Raw genomic sequence first — 15,495 nt, 5'->3', positions numbered from 1 at the left:
AATAAATGTTCTCTCTCATCAATAATAAAAAATTACTAAAAATAGTAAAAAGAAAATGTTGACTGAACTCTATTCTATGCATGTCTAGATTTAATTTTGTTGATAATGATTTGCAAATGTTGCTTTTGCTGTGTTTTTTTTTAAAGATTTTATTTATTTATTTGAAAGAGACAGCATGAGCAGAGACTCCCCGCCAGGCAGTGAGCCCAACATAGGGCTTGATCCCAAGACCCCAAGACCATGACCTGCACCAAAGGTAGACACTCAGTTGACTAAACCACCCAGGCACCCCAATTTACAAATGTTTCTTTTCATCTATGACTCTGTATTGTAGAGATGAGCCAAGGTTGTAGGAACGGTACAGATAGTTGTTGGCAGACTTCTCAGATGATCTCTAATGATTCCTGCCTCCTGTTATTCATGTCCTTTTATGTTCCCCTCTACTTGTGTATGGGATGAACCTAGTGACTGCATCTAATGAACTGAATCCAGGAAAGGTGATGGGATGGTACTACCAAGACTAGTCAGACTGAAATCTGACTGCCATTGCTAGCACACCTTTTACTTGTCTTCTTGCCTGTTTGCTCTCATGAAGCAAGCCGCCATGTTGTGGATTGCACCAGAGAGAGAGGTCTAAGTGGCAAGGAATTGAGGGCAACCTCTGACCAATAGTCAGTGAAAAACTGAGCAACGACTTGGTGAGTAAACTTGGAAGTGGAACGTTACTCAATTGAACCTTATGATAACTATGGTCTTGGCTGACATCTTGATTGACTGCAACTTGAAAACAGAACACCTAGCCTTGCCACACTTGGATCGCTGATGGATTGAAAAGGAGAAATAATAAATATTGTTGTTTTAAGCCACTAAATTTCAGGGTAGTATTTTATGTAGCTATAAATAACTAATATAAGGAGGAAAGACTTGAAACTTGAGCCATGTTTTCCAATAAATCAAATAATCTTTAAAAGGGAGTTGGGGAACATGAGTTAGGAGTTTTATGTATAAACTCCAAACTGTTTACAAAATGTTTTGTAAAAGAGATTATACCTATTCTGTTTTTTAAAATATAAGCCTTGTTTCTATTCCTTTTTAAGTATTCTTCTCCCATAAAAATGAATCCAAACAAAAATTATTTCAGAAACTGTCTCTGTGCCCAACTGATGTATTTATGATATTAAAGATGACTACTTCTATGGGTTTAAAAGGCTTTATAAAGATTTATACATGATTTTCTGGAGGAAAATTGGTAATAAAAAAGGATAACCATAGGATATTAGGCAATAAGCTCTCAAGTCCAGAAACAAAGTAATTTATCTTTGTAGCCATAGCACTTACCACAGAATCCTGCACACAGAACACGGTGCACATTTGCTTTTCTTGCTGACTGAAAACAACTGGATTTTTTAAAAAGAGCTATGTAAATAGAACATAAATTTTGGAGCTAGCAGATTTTATTCCAAATGCTGCTTCTGTGCACCCCATTATATGACCTCAGACAAGTCAATTATTTCCTTAGAAAATGAAAAATATACCTCAATTTAATCTGATAAAAAATCTTAAAAAAAAATTAAGAAAATCTGTCAAGAGAGATATAGTCCTTATAGATATTAAAATATATTGTAAAGATAATAATTTTAAATGGGAGTCAACAGAAAAAGAGTAATCTAATTCCTTAATATGGTAAAATAATAAATGAATACAAACAACCTGTCAGAAAGATATCCAGAGGATATAAAGCATTATTTCACAGGAGAACATACATGATTTGCTTTGTACAACCATGAAAAGAGCTCAGATTACCCCTTCCTTCTTTAGTTCATTCATGACAGGCAACATAAAGCAGTGTTGTACAACTTTTCATTCTTAGGCTGACAAAGCTCAAAACTAATGATGATCTCTAATGTTAGTCATGGTGTCAGAAGATGAACTCTCATAAACTAACTGTAAGAGTATGATTAAGTAGACATGATTAAGGGAAATTTGCCACTGTCTATTGAGATTAAAAATCTACATACCTGCTATTCTAGAAAATACTAAAAAAAGATGGTTGTGGTGTCATAATGTTGGATCTTCCAAAATTCCATCATAAAAAGTAAGATAGCAAAACCAAGAGCTCACAAGACCTTTTACTATAGGCAATTATAGTAAAAATGGCAACAACATATCTCCATGGGCTCCAAATATAGGCGGATGGAGATAAACCAACAACAACCATAAAATTGGATTATATAGCATCTATAGGAGTAACCAGAATGAAGGAAATGGGAATCTGAATAATCTGAAAGAAGGAGCCCAAAATTCCAACAGTGTCACCAGAAAGCACAGCAGCTGAACATAGAGAAGCTTTCTGTACAATCTGATTCCTGGTACATGAGTTCCAGGGTAAGGTCTCATAGGCTGGAACAGTCTAGTTTTTGTAAACACTCAAAACTCACCAGTGGAAAACTTCCATTTTGGACAAAGTTCCACAATGAGAGGAAATTGTTGGAAATAGGACCCAACGTGAGTAAGATAGAGATAATTTAGGTAAAAAAAGAAGGTCCAGAAAAGGACTTGACCAGGAGAATTCAGGAAGTACAAAACCATATATTTTAGCACTTCACTAAAACAAGAAGGAGCCCTGGAACTCTGAAGCTAGAAAAAATGCTCTAAGGCCACCTGTGTGGCTCAGTTGGTTCAGCAGCCAGCTCTTGATTTTGCCTCAGATGATAATCTTAGGGTTCTATGATCAAGCCCTAAGTCTGGCTCTGCACTTGGCAGGGAGTCTGCTTGAAGATTCTCTCTCTCCCTCTCCCTCTGCCTCTCCCACTGTTCTATCTCTCTCTCTAAAATTAAAAAAAAAAAATACATATTTTTAGAAATGTTAAAAGAAGAAAGAAAAAAGAAAAGAAAAGATATTCTGATTCACTTCTCCTTTCTAACAGTTCAGGAAAACTAAAATTTCACATAGGAAAGAAGCTACAGAAAGTAATTGACTTGAAACCCATATAAGGTTTTTGGAAGTAACAAATGTGAAGCAGAAAACCTCCTACAGACATGAAAGCACACCAGAAATGGTCAAAAGAAAGGAAAATTATTAACTAAAAATTACAAATGAATTAAGGAAATAAAATAAAAGAAGTTATAAAAGAACAATATAGATGAGAATTTTAAAAGTTTAAGCAAGATGACTGAACTCAAAAAAATACAAATAAAAGAAAAAATAAACTCAGTAATAAAAAATAATTATAAAAACCAGGTGAGCTACTAAACTCAGACAATCTTAAAATAAATACAAAGAAAAAAGGAAAATTGTAAAAACAAACAAAAGTGAGGAAAGCAATAAGAAATTTTGAGGGCAAGACAGGTTTAAAAATAGGAAAACAAGCTCCAGTAAATCTATAATAGTAATCCCTGAAGAAGAAACCAACAAAATGAAATAGAAGGAAAATTAACTCCAACATATGTATAATAGATGTCCCCAAACAAGAATGTCAATGCCAAGAAACAGAAAAGTATTAAAAATTATAATTCAGGAAAACCATCATTAAATGAAAACAATATTAGAAAGGTATGCATACTAGAAAACCTGACCCAGAATTGCCAATATGGAAGATATATTTTAATAATGTTACAGATATTTGAAGAAAAAGAAAAAAAAATATTCTGTGAACATTAAGGCAAAATACCAAGTTATTTATGAGGAAAAGAAAATCAAAACGTCGTCAGATTTTCAATAGCACCATTTTATGCCAAAGGAATAACATATTTATCATATTTTATACACTCAAAAGCAAAAATGAGTCAATGATTTCTTTCAGCCAAACTGTCTTTTAGGTATCTGTGAATTTTTTCATAATTAGCCTTTTTTGAATATCCATTAACTCAACATATACTGTTTAAAATGAATCATTCCTGGGCAGCCTGGGTGGCTCAGTGGTTTAGCGCCACCTTCAGCCCAGGGTGTCATCCTGGAGACCTGGGATCGAGTACCATGTCCGGCTCCCTGCATGGAGCCTGCTTCTCCTTCTGCCTGTGTCTTCTGTCTCTGTCTCTGTTCCTCTCTCTCTTTCTGTGTCTCTCATGAATAAATAAAATCTTAAAAATAAATAAATAAATAAATAAATAAATAAATAAATAAATAAATAAATAAAATGAATCATTCCTAAGAGATCCACTGAGAAATTAGCCTCAGGCAATGAAAGTGACTGGAAACATATTGATATAAATATTGATGTGATTATCAGTGGCTACCAATACCTATAAAGAGAGATAACCAGACATTATTTGCTTCCTGATGGAATAAAACATTTCCTATGATGATCTTGCCAAAACCATTTTGCCTGAATCTACTGAAGCCTCTGGATTCAACTATATTATTGTAGAAAATATGCAGAGAATGGAGGAATTTGGCAAAGAGCCACAGTGGTGCATCAAGCAAAATCCAGATTGTTGTGAACTCCACAAAGCAGACAACATGGTTTCTTTAAGAGACACACGTGTGTACACACACACACACAGCCAAGAAATAAAAAAGCTTAAGAAATCTAATCAGTTTCAGTGAGTGAACTGTATCTGGTTCCTGATCCAAACTATAAACCAATTGACGATTGAAAATGTAAACAGATATTAGACTAGATATTTTAGAATTTAAAAAGAATTATTTTTAATTTTAAGGAGTACAAATGGTATCCCAGTTATGTTTAAGTTAAAATAGTTATAATCCCTTAGGAATACCTATTGAAATATGTGTGGATGAAATGACATGATTTGTTTCATAAAAAGCGATGCAAATCATAAAGATGAATTCCTTCAAAATGAAATAGGAAGGGAGGAGATGGATAGCTATATAAATGAAACAACACTGGATAATTTTTAGTAATGTTTGAAGGTGGATGGTAAGTATATGGAGAGGGGTTATATTGATCTATTTTAGTATATGTTAAAAATATTCCATAATATTACAGTTAAAAATGCATATGCTTTTGACTTGGCAATTCTAGGTTATCTATAGATATGCTAACATAAGTATAAAGAATATGGGTAGAAAAGATACCAGAAAGCTGGAATTAAATTGGAGGTTGAATCCGGTTGAAAAGCCTACTGTTATAAAGAATGAAATATATATATATATAGCATAAGAAGCTGTCTATGGACCACTTAAATGTCAAAAAAAAGCTATTCGCAGAAAATCGTTTCTCTTAAGTAACATATTAAATCTGTATATAAAAATGTGGGTCAGTGAAAAATAGATATTTATGCATGTATGCATGAAAACATACACATACATGTCTGTGAATATATACACGTTGGCATATTCCCAGAAAGTTTTTAGAAACAGTTCTACCAAAATGAGACCAGTGACAAATTTTATAAAATGCTATTTTTAACATTTCTATTATTGCTTATCCATTCATCCGCTCATTCATTCAACACATAGTTCTTTTGTGCCTGCTCTGTGTCACGTGCTACTCCAGGTACTGGGAAAAATGAATAACCCAGACATAAGTCACCATCCTCTTGAAAATAGGACCTGAAGAGACAGAGAATATGCCAAATAAGTGAAAATATTACATGATAAGAAAAAATAAACAAAGACAGTAGTAGGAGGAGATTGCGAGAGTTTTAAATGGGTTGGCTAGCAGAGGACTCCCTGAGGGGGGTGTGTGAAGTAACTACGGGGCTTTGTCTGTGGAGGAGCATCACAGCGGAGGCAACAGAAATTGCAAGGTCCACCAGCAGGAGCACATCTTCTGTCTTTCAGGACTAGCACAAAGAAACATGTTTGAGAGGACAGGGTGAGGGCAAAGTAGTAGGAGCTGAATGCAGAGGGAACTGTGTGGAGTCCTTCACATGGGGCCTTGTAGGTCCTAGTAAGGACTTATTTTTGGGTGCTGATTGTGATGGTACAGACCATCGGATGTTTTTGTTTTTGTTTTTTGTTTTTTGTTTTTTTTTTTTGTATTTTTGCAGCACTAGCTTTGGGGAGTTTGCTTATGTAGTTATTTGTTGTGATTTATAAGTTTGTATTGTTTCCATACGGAAATATTTATAAAAAGACATCTGCAGCTGCCTTCATATAATTTGGAAGTCTGACCATTTCCAAACAAGAAAAGCATTAGCTTGCCTTGCCAGTTATCTCGTTAAGGACCCATCAAATGAAACCTTGAGTCATTTTTAAATACTTATGTGTTTACCTCTGATAATCGTCACTAGCTTTTCCTTGTAACTACTTGCTAAAACAAGTTTCACCTGCTAAGACACATCTAGTTATACGTTTCCTGTTTGCTCCTTTTAATTCTAAGTAACAGACAGATGTGCATGTGGACAAAAATGGAGAATGTAGATACATCTAAAAATGCCTCTGTGAGCAACATTTTGTCAATAAGTATTTATCATCTGTAAGTGATATATGGTGCTAGCCATGGGTGTCCTGTGTTACTTGAACAGAGAGTTAAATCTTACGAAAGCCTTCCAGCAGAATGACGTGGTCTCATCAAGAGAAAAGTTAAATTGCATATGTGGCCTTCTGCCCCTTAATGGGACATTACAGCATTTGTTAAATGCCTCCTCATGCTGTGTTTGCCATTATGGCCTTGCTGAGCCTTATCTAGGGCTGGTTTCTAACCCAGTAGTTAAGTGTTGGTGTAGACAGCTTTTATACACGAGTCAATAAAGAAAAGAAAGATTTGTGTTGCTATCAGGTTTTAATTGAAGCATACTTTAGTATCTTTTGACTAACTACTTCCTTGCCATTTCCATAATGATTACAACCTAGAGAGGAAACTCTTCTGATAAGTGTGGGCTAGTAATGAGAAATCATGCTGTGCTGGAGCGAAATGATAGCTGAGATTTTCCCCCATAATAATACATAATCCATGAAGAGCTTAGCATTAAATGGAATAATCCAGTCTTCAGCAGTCTATGATGAGACCTTGATTGCAAAGCTGCAGTTTAATGTTGAAATATAAAGCCCTGTCATTTTTATGTCTTAAAAAAAAAAAAAAGGAATGACTGGCTTGTGCCTGGGATGTCTGCCATCCTCTCCATCATCATCTTCAGAAGCACCCCACATTATTTCCAAATATTTCTTGGACAGGCAAGGACCAACATTCCAAAAAACCTCAGCTAATTTTATTAATCTGCTTGTTATTATTACCTTTTGAACAATGGCATTATTATTACCTCTTCCTACTTCCCATAATTATTTTCAAAAAAAGAAAATAACTTTAAGTGACTTACTGTTCTTTGGGTTAGGAAGTGTGGTTAGCTGCAGGCAACAGGGAAGTCTAAATAGCAAGGACTAAAACAAGGTTGTCAGTTATTTTTGCTCAGGGTAAAAAAAATAGGTCTGAAAGTGGGCAATTTGAGGTCGTACAGGAGTGGCATAAAGTAGCGACCTATGCCCCGTCAGTCCTCTGCTTTGTCATCCTTAGTGCAGTGCTTTCTTTTTCAAGATGGTCCAATGGTCCAAGTTGTCTACTAGAGTTCTAACCATTATAGTTATATTCCAACAAAAAGAGGAAGTATGGAAGAAGGGTGAAGAACAGACTGCCCAGCTGAGGCAGCCCCCTTTAAAGAAACTTCCTAGAAGCAATATCACTGATTTCTACCTACATCTCATTGATCACCTCTAGCTATAAAAAGGCAGCGGGGGGTGGGGGGGCATAGTAATAGAGACTTTTATTGGGGCACATTGCAACTTTACCAGAATATCAGGGTTTTATTAGTATAGTCATAGTAGTTTAATTGTATACATTACATGTGTGTGAAGCACAACTGTGTGTCATGAGTTCTAAGTGCTTTTCATAGATTAACTTGTTTAGTTTTCACAACAACCCTATGAAGGAGAATAAAATTATTATTCATGTTTGGCAGATGTGGAAACTGAGACACTGAAGGATTAAGTAACTTGCCTACAGTCAGATGTGAGCCAAGATTTGAAGCTTGACTTTCTGGTTCATGAAGAGTATACCCCCAACCACAAATGCAGAGGCTGACAAACTTTTTTTGTTTTTTTTTTTAAGGGCCAGATCCTAAATATGCTAGGCTTGTCAGCTCTAAGGTCTTTCTGCAGCTATTCAACTCCCCCTTGTGACTCAAAAACCAGCCATGGATGCTGCAAAAGGAGTGGGTAAGGCTGTGTTCCAGTAACAACTGCAGGCCATACTCTGTGTATCCACTGCAAATATCCATCTGCCTCTCCAAGAAGGACAATGATGACTGGGTAGGTACCATCAATTGTTCATTCACCAAAAAGTGAGTGTGTTGTCTCCAACCTTTGACTTATAAAATAGAGCATAATTGAAATCCTGCTAATCTACAATGAAGGTTAGAAATTAGTGGATCATGGACTTGGTAATGGATATCTAATGTTCGTTCTAACTTGATTTCCTTCTTTTATATCCTATCACTTATCCTCCTAATAAATATTCAGTTTATGCTTTCTCAAAGGAGATCACAATGAAGGTTAGTTAATATATTAAAGCTTTTGTAAATTTTGCGGTTAAGAAAAATGTTTGTTTAATCTAGTCTTCCTGAATTTACTTCTCTCCCAAATTCTTCTCTCCCAAAGAGAGCCCCCCTACCCACACATACCATCTCCTCCACACACACACACACACACACACACACACACACACACAATGTCTCAAAAGAGAAGTTTATCAGAGTAGCTTGGGGAAACATTGACCTAAGTCTTCGAGTAACTTCCTTATGCTTCGTTGCTGTGGAAATGTCATCATGATAGAGATCATTTTGAAGGCTCGATAACTTCTTCTAAACCCTTTAAATAAGAGGTGTAATATAAACATCAATTTACTAGGGAACCACTAACCTTTGAGATCAGTAGATCATTCTTTTTTCTTTTCTTTTGAAGAACTACAAAATAGAAATAGTTATCCAAAGGCTTTATCTCTAGTCCTTTGTGTCTCAGTTTTCAACACAGTAAACACTCTTGCCAAGGTATGGTAGATTTTGGCAGAGAAAATAACCTCAGCAGGATGTGTTTAAAAAAAAAAAATCTGTTACTTGCTAGCAATCCTTCACATTCTTCCATTTTTCTATGTTACTTTTCTTTCTCAAACCTGCTTAATATAATTTGGAGTTCAAGTTTAAAGTTCTAAGTGGATTGCTAACAGTGTATTACAAGGAGATCAGATAATGGCAGCCAAATTAAATGCAGGTCAGATCATCCATCCTCTCATTTAAACAAAACAAAACAAAACACTTATTGGATACCTGCTATGGGCAAGGCATTGTTTGGGGCATAATGTTAAATGTTTGTGAAATAATTGGAAATAATTATTTGCCTAAGCTGTTTCTATCTAGCAGTAGTTATTAGCCCACCGACTCTAATGGTATACTGTAACTTAATATATAGTAGTAAATAAATATCTAATGGAATAATTAAATTTCAATAGGGACATAATTGCTGAATAGCATACTAAAACTCTGGAGCCATCAGAGCTTCTGCTCATTTAATCAAAAAGGTTTTATTATTCACATAGACTGCTTATACTTTCCCGCTAAAGGATGGTCTTTACAGCACCTATTTTCTGGAACAGTCACATCAGGATTTATTTGTAGCACAACATGTTTAGTTACAATAGTATTTTGAGAGTTATAATCCTTTTAAGCGCGCTCTTCTCTTAAAAGCATTTTCAAACACTTTGGGCTTGAGACTATATAAGCCCCAAATGTGATTTAATCCTCTGTAGTTTGGTTAGTTCTTGAAGTTGATATTCCTCTAAGAAGAGTGAAAGTATATGTCGATTTTGTATGTTGTTAGCATCTGTGTAGGATGATGAGAAATGGTTGATCATCCTTTCACCTTACAAACTTTAGTGTCCTTAAATTATGCAACTGCTCTAACATAAAGCCTATACACAAAAGATTAGCACTTTTTTTTAGCAATCGAGTTCCACAAATCCAAAATCTAGGCTTTTAAATCTAGCAAACCTTCAACAAGGCATTACCATTCAACTGAATTTTGTTTTTAAACTTGGCAAAATTTAATTGTATCTGTAATTAAATCACAATTAGTCTTTAATTATTCTAATTAAAGATTTGTATCATTTCCTTATGATGGTCTCCCCTGTAGCTTGTTTTAAATTAAATCTACTGGAAATAATAAGTAATTTCTTCTGATGTATGTCCAAGTCTCAGCGTCTCAGATTTGGAACACTTCAAGCTATGTTTTTAATGAGACCACTCAATTAGTTTTTATTTTTGTCTATGGAAATGCTGGAAATGCTTCAAAAGAAAAATCGAAATTTAGTAACCCTTTTTCTACTTCATTTATTCACAAAAATCTTAACCACTTCCACTTAGAATAAAACTGAAGACATTGATAAATAAAACACAATTTTACATACATATGTCTCATTGATCAAAAGAGGCAGAACTGTAATTGTTTTTCACTTCTGACATTCTTTAGGTAGAGCTGGACACCCTATGGCATTATATGAGAGGTTGGATCTTCTTAACTCTTCTTAACTCAAGAATGTGGAGGATCCCAGAATATGTTGCATACATATTCCTCCTCAAATTTTTGTGAAATTTGGGGGAGGAAATGCTAAGATTTGTTTTGTTTGCTAGAATATATATATATATATATATATATACACACACACACACATATATATGTATATGTATATATACACACACACAAATCATATATATGTATATATATATAAATATATACATAAAATATAAATACATTTATATACATAAATCTATACATAAATTGTTTATTATATATAGTTTATATATAAGTTGTTTTCTAGAATATATATAAAATATTATTAATAGAATATATTATATATACATTGCTTCTTTTTCCTTCTAGTGTATGTGTGTTGGAAGATAAGATCAGCAATCCATATTCAAAAAAACACTTGGGTACAAGCATATGTTTGGAAAAATTCTCACAACTTTATCTGAAAGACTAACTGGTGACAGCATTCTTTCGAACAAACTGTTCTTTTATTTAGATGTATGTATTGTGGTGGAGTGTATCCCTCAGCTCTAAGCCTTCAGGCTTGGTGAGAATAACAGCTTTTCTGGCTATCTCTTGCTAATCCTGGATTAAACCTAATAGCATTTTCATTTCTACCCCTTTTTCAGGAAGAGTTTTCATCAAAACCAATTTAATTAGCTTTTCAAGGACACATAAGTGTTTAGAAAAAGTAGTAGTATTTCTCTACTTGGAATTTTCAAGTAAAACTTGAAAACAGAGTAAAACTCAGGACCTCAGAAGAGTCCAGAGGAAAACTAAATATTTGATTCTGCTTTTCAAATGTTTACAATTAAAGCTTAGTAAGGAGAAGACAGAAATAATTGTAACCAATAGAAATGTGCAGCTTTGTAAATGTTATTGAATTGTGAGATTAATAATTGCTTTTGATGAGCATGACCCTGGTGAGATAGAAATGGAACTGAGTAAAGATAGAGGTCAGCTGGATATGAGACATGGCTTAGCTATGAAAGAGTGAAGTTTACAAGCTTCATGTTTCAGATGGACCAGGCTAGCTGTAGCCTTGTAAGAACTGACACTAACACAGGTGCATTTGTCACACCAGCATCTGGTAGGACTTTGCTGCCCTAGTTGGGGAAACTGGCAAAAACAGGTCCAGAGTAAGGAGTAAGAACCAATCATAGTGAACCTGAATCCTTTCTTGGATTTTTCTGACCACAGTCTTTTTATATTTCCTTGGAACAATTTGATTGAAAGTCCAAAGCTGCTATCAAAAGTGACTTTGTCAATAAAAAGAGACTGGCCTGTTATTACAATAAGAATAGGGAAAGATTCTTAAGCATTCATTATATGTCGGGCACTGTTCTAAGCACACTAGTGACTTACAATTTTAACTGTATGATTCCAATAGCCTTATTTGGTAGATTTTATTATTATCCATATTTTATAGAGGAGGGAATTGAGATAGAAGGGAACATGCTCCAAATCACAAGACTAGAAAATGGGAGAAGGAAGCTTTCAATTCAGTCCGTCTATATTCAAAGTCTGACTCAACTGCCATAAAAACTGACTCTCAGTAGAAAAAAAAAAATCAAACTGGTACATGGGGAAAACAAGGAGAAACAGAGAAATGAGAAACAGGGAAAGTCTTTGTATTCATTGTTCTGGTTTCCAAATAGCCCTTGTCTCACCTTTTCCCTCGCTGATTAGGTAAGTCAGTAAATCCCATTAAAGGTATTTTACAGGGGTGCCTGGGTTGCTCAGTAGGTTAAGCATCTGCCTTTGGCTCAGGTTGTAATCCCAGGGGTCCTGGGATCGAATCCTGCATCAGGGTCCCTGCTCTTCAGAGAGCCTGCTTCTCCCCTCCCTCTGTCCCTCTCCCTGCTTGTGCTCTTTCTACCAAATAAATACATAAAATCTCTAAAAAAAAAAGTATTTATACTTTTGTTTAGCTTAAGTAAATGTGAATTATGATTTTTTACTTAAAATTAAAGAATCATTTAAAATACTCTAGTGAGATGGATACCCGGTGGCACAGTCAGTTGAGTGTCCAACTCTCGGTGTTGGCTCAGGTCAGGATCTCAGGGCTGTGAGAGAGTGGAATCACACTCTGCACTCAGTGGGAAGTCTGTTTGAGTTTCTCTCTCTCCCTCTGTGTCTCCCACTGTTTGCGCTGTCTTCCCCCCATCTCTCTCTCTCAAATAAATCTTAAAAAAAAATTACTCTTGTAAGAGAAGAGAAAATAGATCACATCTGAGGCAGACATATTGCAATATGAAGACTAAGCCAGGAAAATATGAAAAAAGGTAGTAAAAATGAGCTGCTGAGGTTATCCTGATCTAAGAATTAGCTCTAGTGTGAATGAGCTATGATATTCAACAACTGAACCACATATACTCTTTGGTCCTCAGTTTACTTACCTGTGAAGTAAAGGGATTGAAATAATTTACTTCAAGGAATGTTTCAGATCCACAATTCTGGAAATTTATACTGCACAGAAAGAAACAAATGGCTTAAAATCTTTTTAAAAAAAAAGAAGAAGAAAGAAAGAAAGAAGAAAGAAGCAAAGAAAGAAAGAAAGGAAGGAAGGAAGGAAGGAAGGAAGGAAGAAAGAAAAGGGACCCATGGGTGGCTCAGTGGTTGAGAGTCTGCCGTCAGCTCAGGGTGTGATCCCGAGGTACTGGAAGCAAGACCCACATCGGGCTCCCTACAATGAGCCTGCTTCTACCTCTGCGTGTGTCTCTGCCTCTCTGTGTGTCTCTCATGAGTAAATAAATAAAATCTTAAAAAAAAAATGGCTTAGAAAGAAGGGAAACAAAAGAAAGGACTGCCTGATGAATAAATATCAAGGTTGAGTGGAAGAAGATGCTGATTTATAGAGCAGAGAAACCTCAGTTCATATGTAAGTGACCTTTGCAAAACACAGAAATGACAGGGGGAAAGAGTAAGATTAAGATTAAACATACGAAAAGACTGAGTATGAGATTGCTATTATAAAAGAGAAAAGAGATTCCATATTTCTATGAGACTGGATGGACTTTAGCCCCAATATGAGGGAGACTGGTCAGGGATTGGTTGGTTGAAGGCGATGACTGTTCGGAGCAGAGGAGAGCTTAGATACAGCTTTGTGAAAAATAATGGAAAAAAAAATTTTAAACAGCCCAGTAGGTTATACAAAGCAAATATGTGAAAGAAATGGAATGAATGATCTAAATAATATTTTTTAAAAGTGGGAGTACCTGGGTAACTCGGTGGTTGAGTGTCTGCCTTCCACTCAGGGTGTGATCATGGGGCTGCAGGATCGAGTCCCACATTGGGCTCCCTGCAGGGAGTCTGCTTTCTCCCTCTGCCTATGTCTCTGCCTCTCTCTGTGTGTCTGTCATGAATAAATAAATTAAAAGCAAAACAAAACAAAAAACATTTCTGCTTCCCATGTAAAGTATTTTCTCTTATTGTATAACTGAAGTAGCTGTCATCAAAGAAGTTTCTGGTGGGAGGTGGGGAAAATAGATGAAGGGGATTAAGAGGTAAAACTTTCAGTTATAAAACAAGTCATGGGGATGAAAAGTACAGCATAAGGAATATAGTCGATAATATTGTACCAATGTTGTATGGTGTCTACACTTACTCTGGTGATCATTGAGAAATGTATTGAATTGTCAAATCATTATGTTGCACATCTGAAACTAATATATTGTATGTCAACTCTATTTCAATAATTAATAACACTTTTTAAAAAGGAGCCAAGGCTCTAGATTCTCCTAAAATATGAGTATCAGATTTTGGTATTTACTACTTCTGTATCAGGGATAACATATAAATTCCACATGAATTGATAAATGGTTTCTTTCTGTGGTCCTTTTCCATGATTGTAACAGACATAGATGATCATGGAATTCTTCTTACTAATTTTGGGTAAAGCCTATTGGAGACAGTTCTCCAAACAGGTGTTACTATTTGGCCAGTTGTCACTAGAGTAAAAGCTTATTTGACACTCCATCACTCTATCCATGAAAGTTATGGATTAAGTAGCTAGGTGATTTAGATGAACTAATTCGGTGGATGGTTGCTAACCACTGGAGAAGTCTAGAGGGTACGACACCCCAACAGGGGTAGTTTTTCTCTCTAATGAATTGTTATTGGTTTCTCTCTTACCTTCCATGGGGTCCTGAACGCTCTTCCTGTTTAGAGAAACTCCTAGGAATCAAGATTAGTTGTTTATTAAAACGTAAAAATAACAATATGAATTGGGTAACCTATAGAAACTAAACACAAGCTGGGAGCCATATTGAAGAAACTCAAGTTATTATTTGTTATTCATTTTGAATAATACTTTTAAAAGACTACCTTCCATCAACTTGTAGCTGCACTCTCTGAATTACAGGCAATTCACTTTAACAAGAAGTAGACTCTTGGATAGCTATGACGCTGTGCCAAAAACCACATAGATATGTGGTCTGACAATAGTCAAATGTCCAGAGAAAACTTGAAGAAGCTTTTGTTCTGTATAAACAATTCCTGATACGTGTCTGTGATTTTTGCCTGATGTAAAATTAATAACTGACTTCTTTTTTACTACGATATTTATGGACTCAAACTGGTGATAGGAAATCACATATTTTGAATAAGAATTTTTGTTCCATGAATTAAACAATGAAAGATACAGTTAAGAATCTAGTTGAATTTTGTGTGAACAATATACTATCCATCTTTAAAAATTGGGAGGAAAACCATAATTAGGTGATTAACTAGGCTCATCTGAGGAAAGAAGTTTTCTATTTCATTCTCTCTCATATATCTTCTGATTAAAAACAAAGTTGTATATTTAAACATGATTAATGAAAATACTTAACCAATATTTTTTAAACAGTTAACTCTGCAATTCTTAGCCCAAACTGCACATTAAATCACCTGTGGAGTTTTAAATTAACTTATACCTGTGCATCACCCCCAGAGATCCTGATTTAACTGTTTTTGAGTGAGGAATGGGCTTTCTTTTTTATTTTTATTTTTAAATTTTTTTTAACATGCTCTAG

The 15,495-nt window shown here is 35.1% G+C and overlaps 1 protein-coding gene across 3 annotated transcripts in view; it reads right to left on the bottom strand.

Annotated features, from left to right (window-relative positions):
• The window catches only part of ADGRL3 (adhesion G protein-coupled receptor L3), an 856,301-nt gene that overhangs the window by 26,938 nt on the left and 813,868 nt on the right, over positions 1-15,495 (bottom strand). The window contains exon 25 of one of the 3 annotated variants that reach the window (XM_077848164.1): positions 14,524-14,656. The exons of the other annotated variants lie outside the window; for them this stretch is intronic. Coding sequence (XP_077704290.1) covers positions 14,529-14,656 — 128 coding nt within the window. The 3' untranslated portion in view covers positions 14,524-14,528. Of the gene's footprint in view, positions 1-14,523; positions 14,657-15,495 lie in introns of those variants that run through there. 3 annotated transcript variants of the gene reach the window in all.

Source organism: Canis aureus, chromosome 14 (genome assembly GCF_053574225.1).
Source record: "Canis aureus isolate CA01 chromosome 14, VMU_Caureus_v.1.0, whole genome shotgun sequence".
Taxonomy (NCBI): domain Eukaryota; kingdom Metazoa; phylum Chordata; class Mammalia; order Carnivora; family Canidae; genus Canis; species Canis aureus.
The sequence above is the reverse complement of the archived record's forward strand: the minus strand, read 5'-3'. Positions and strand labels throughout refer to the sequence as shown.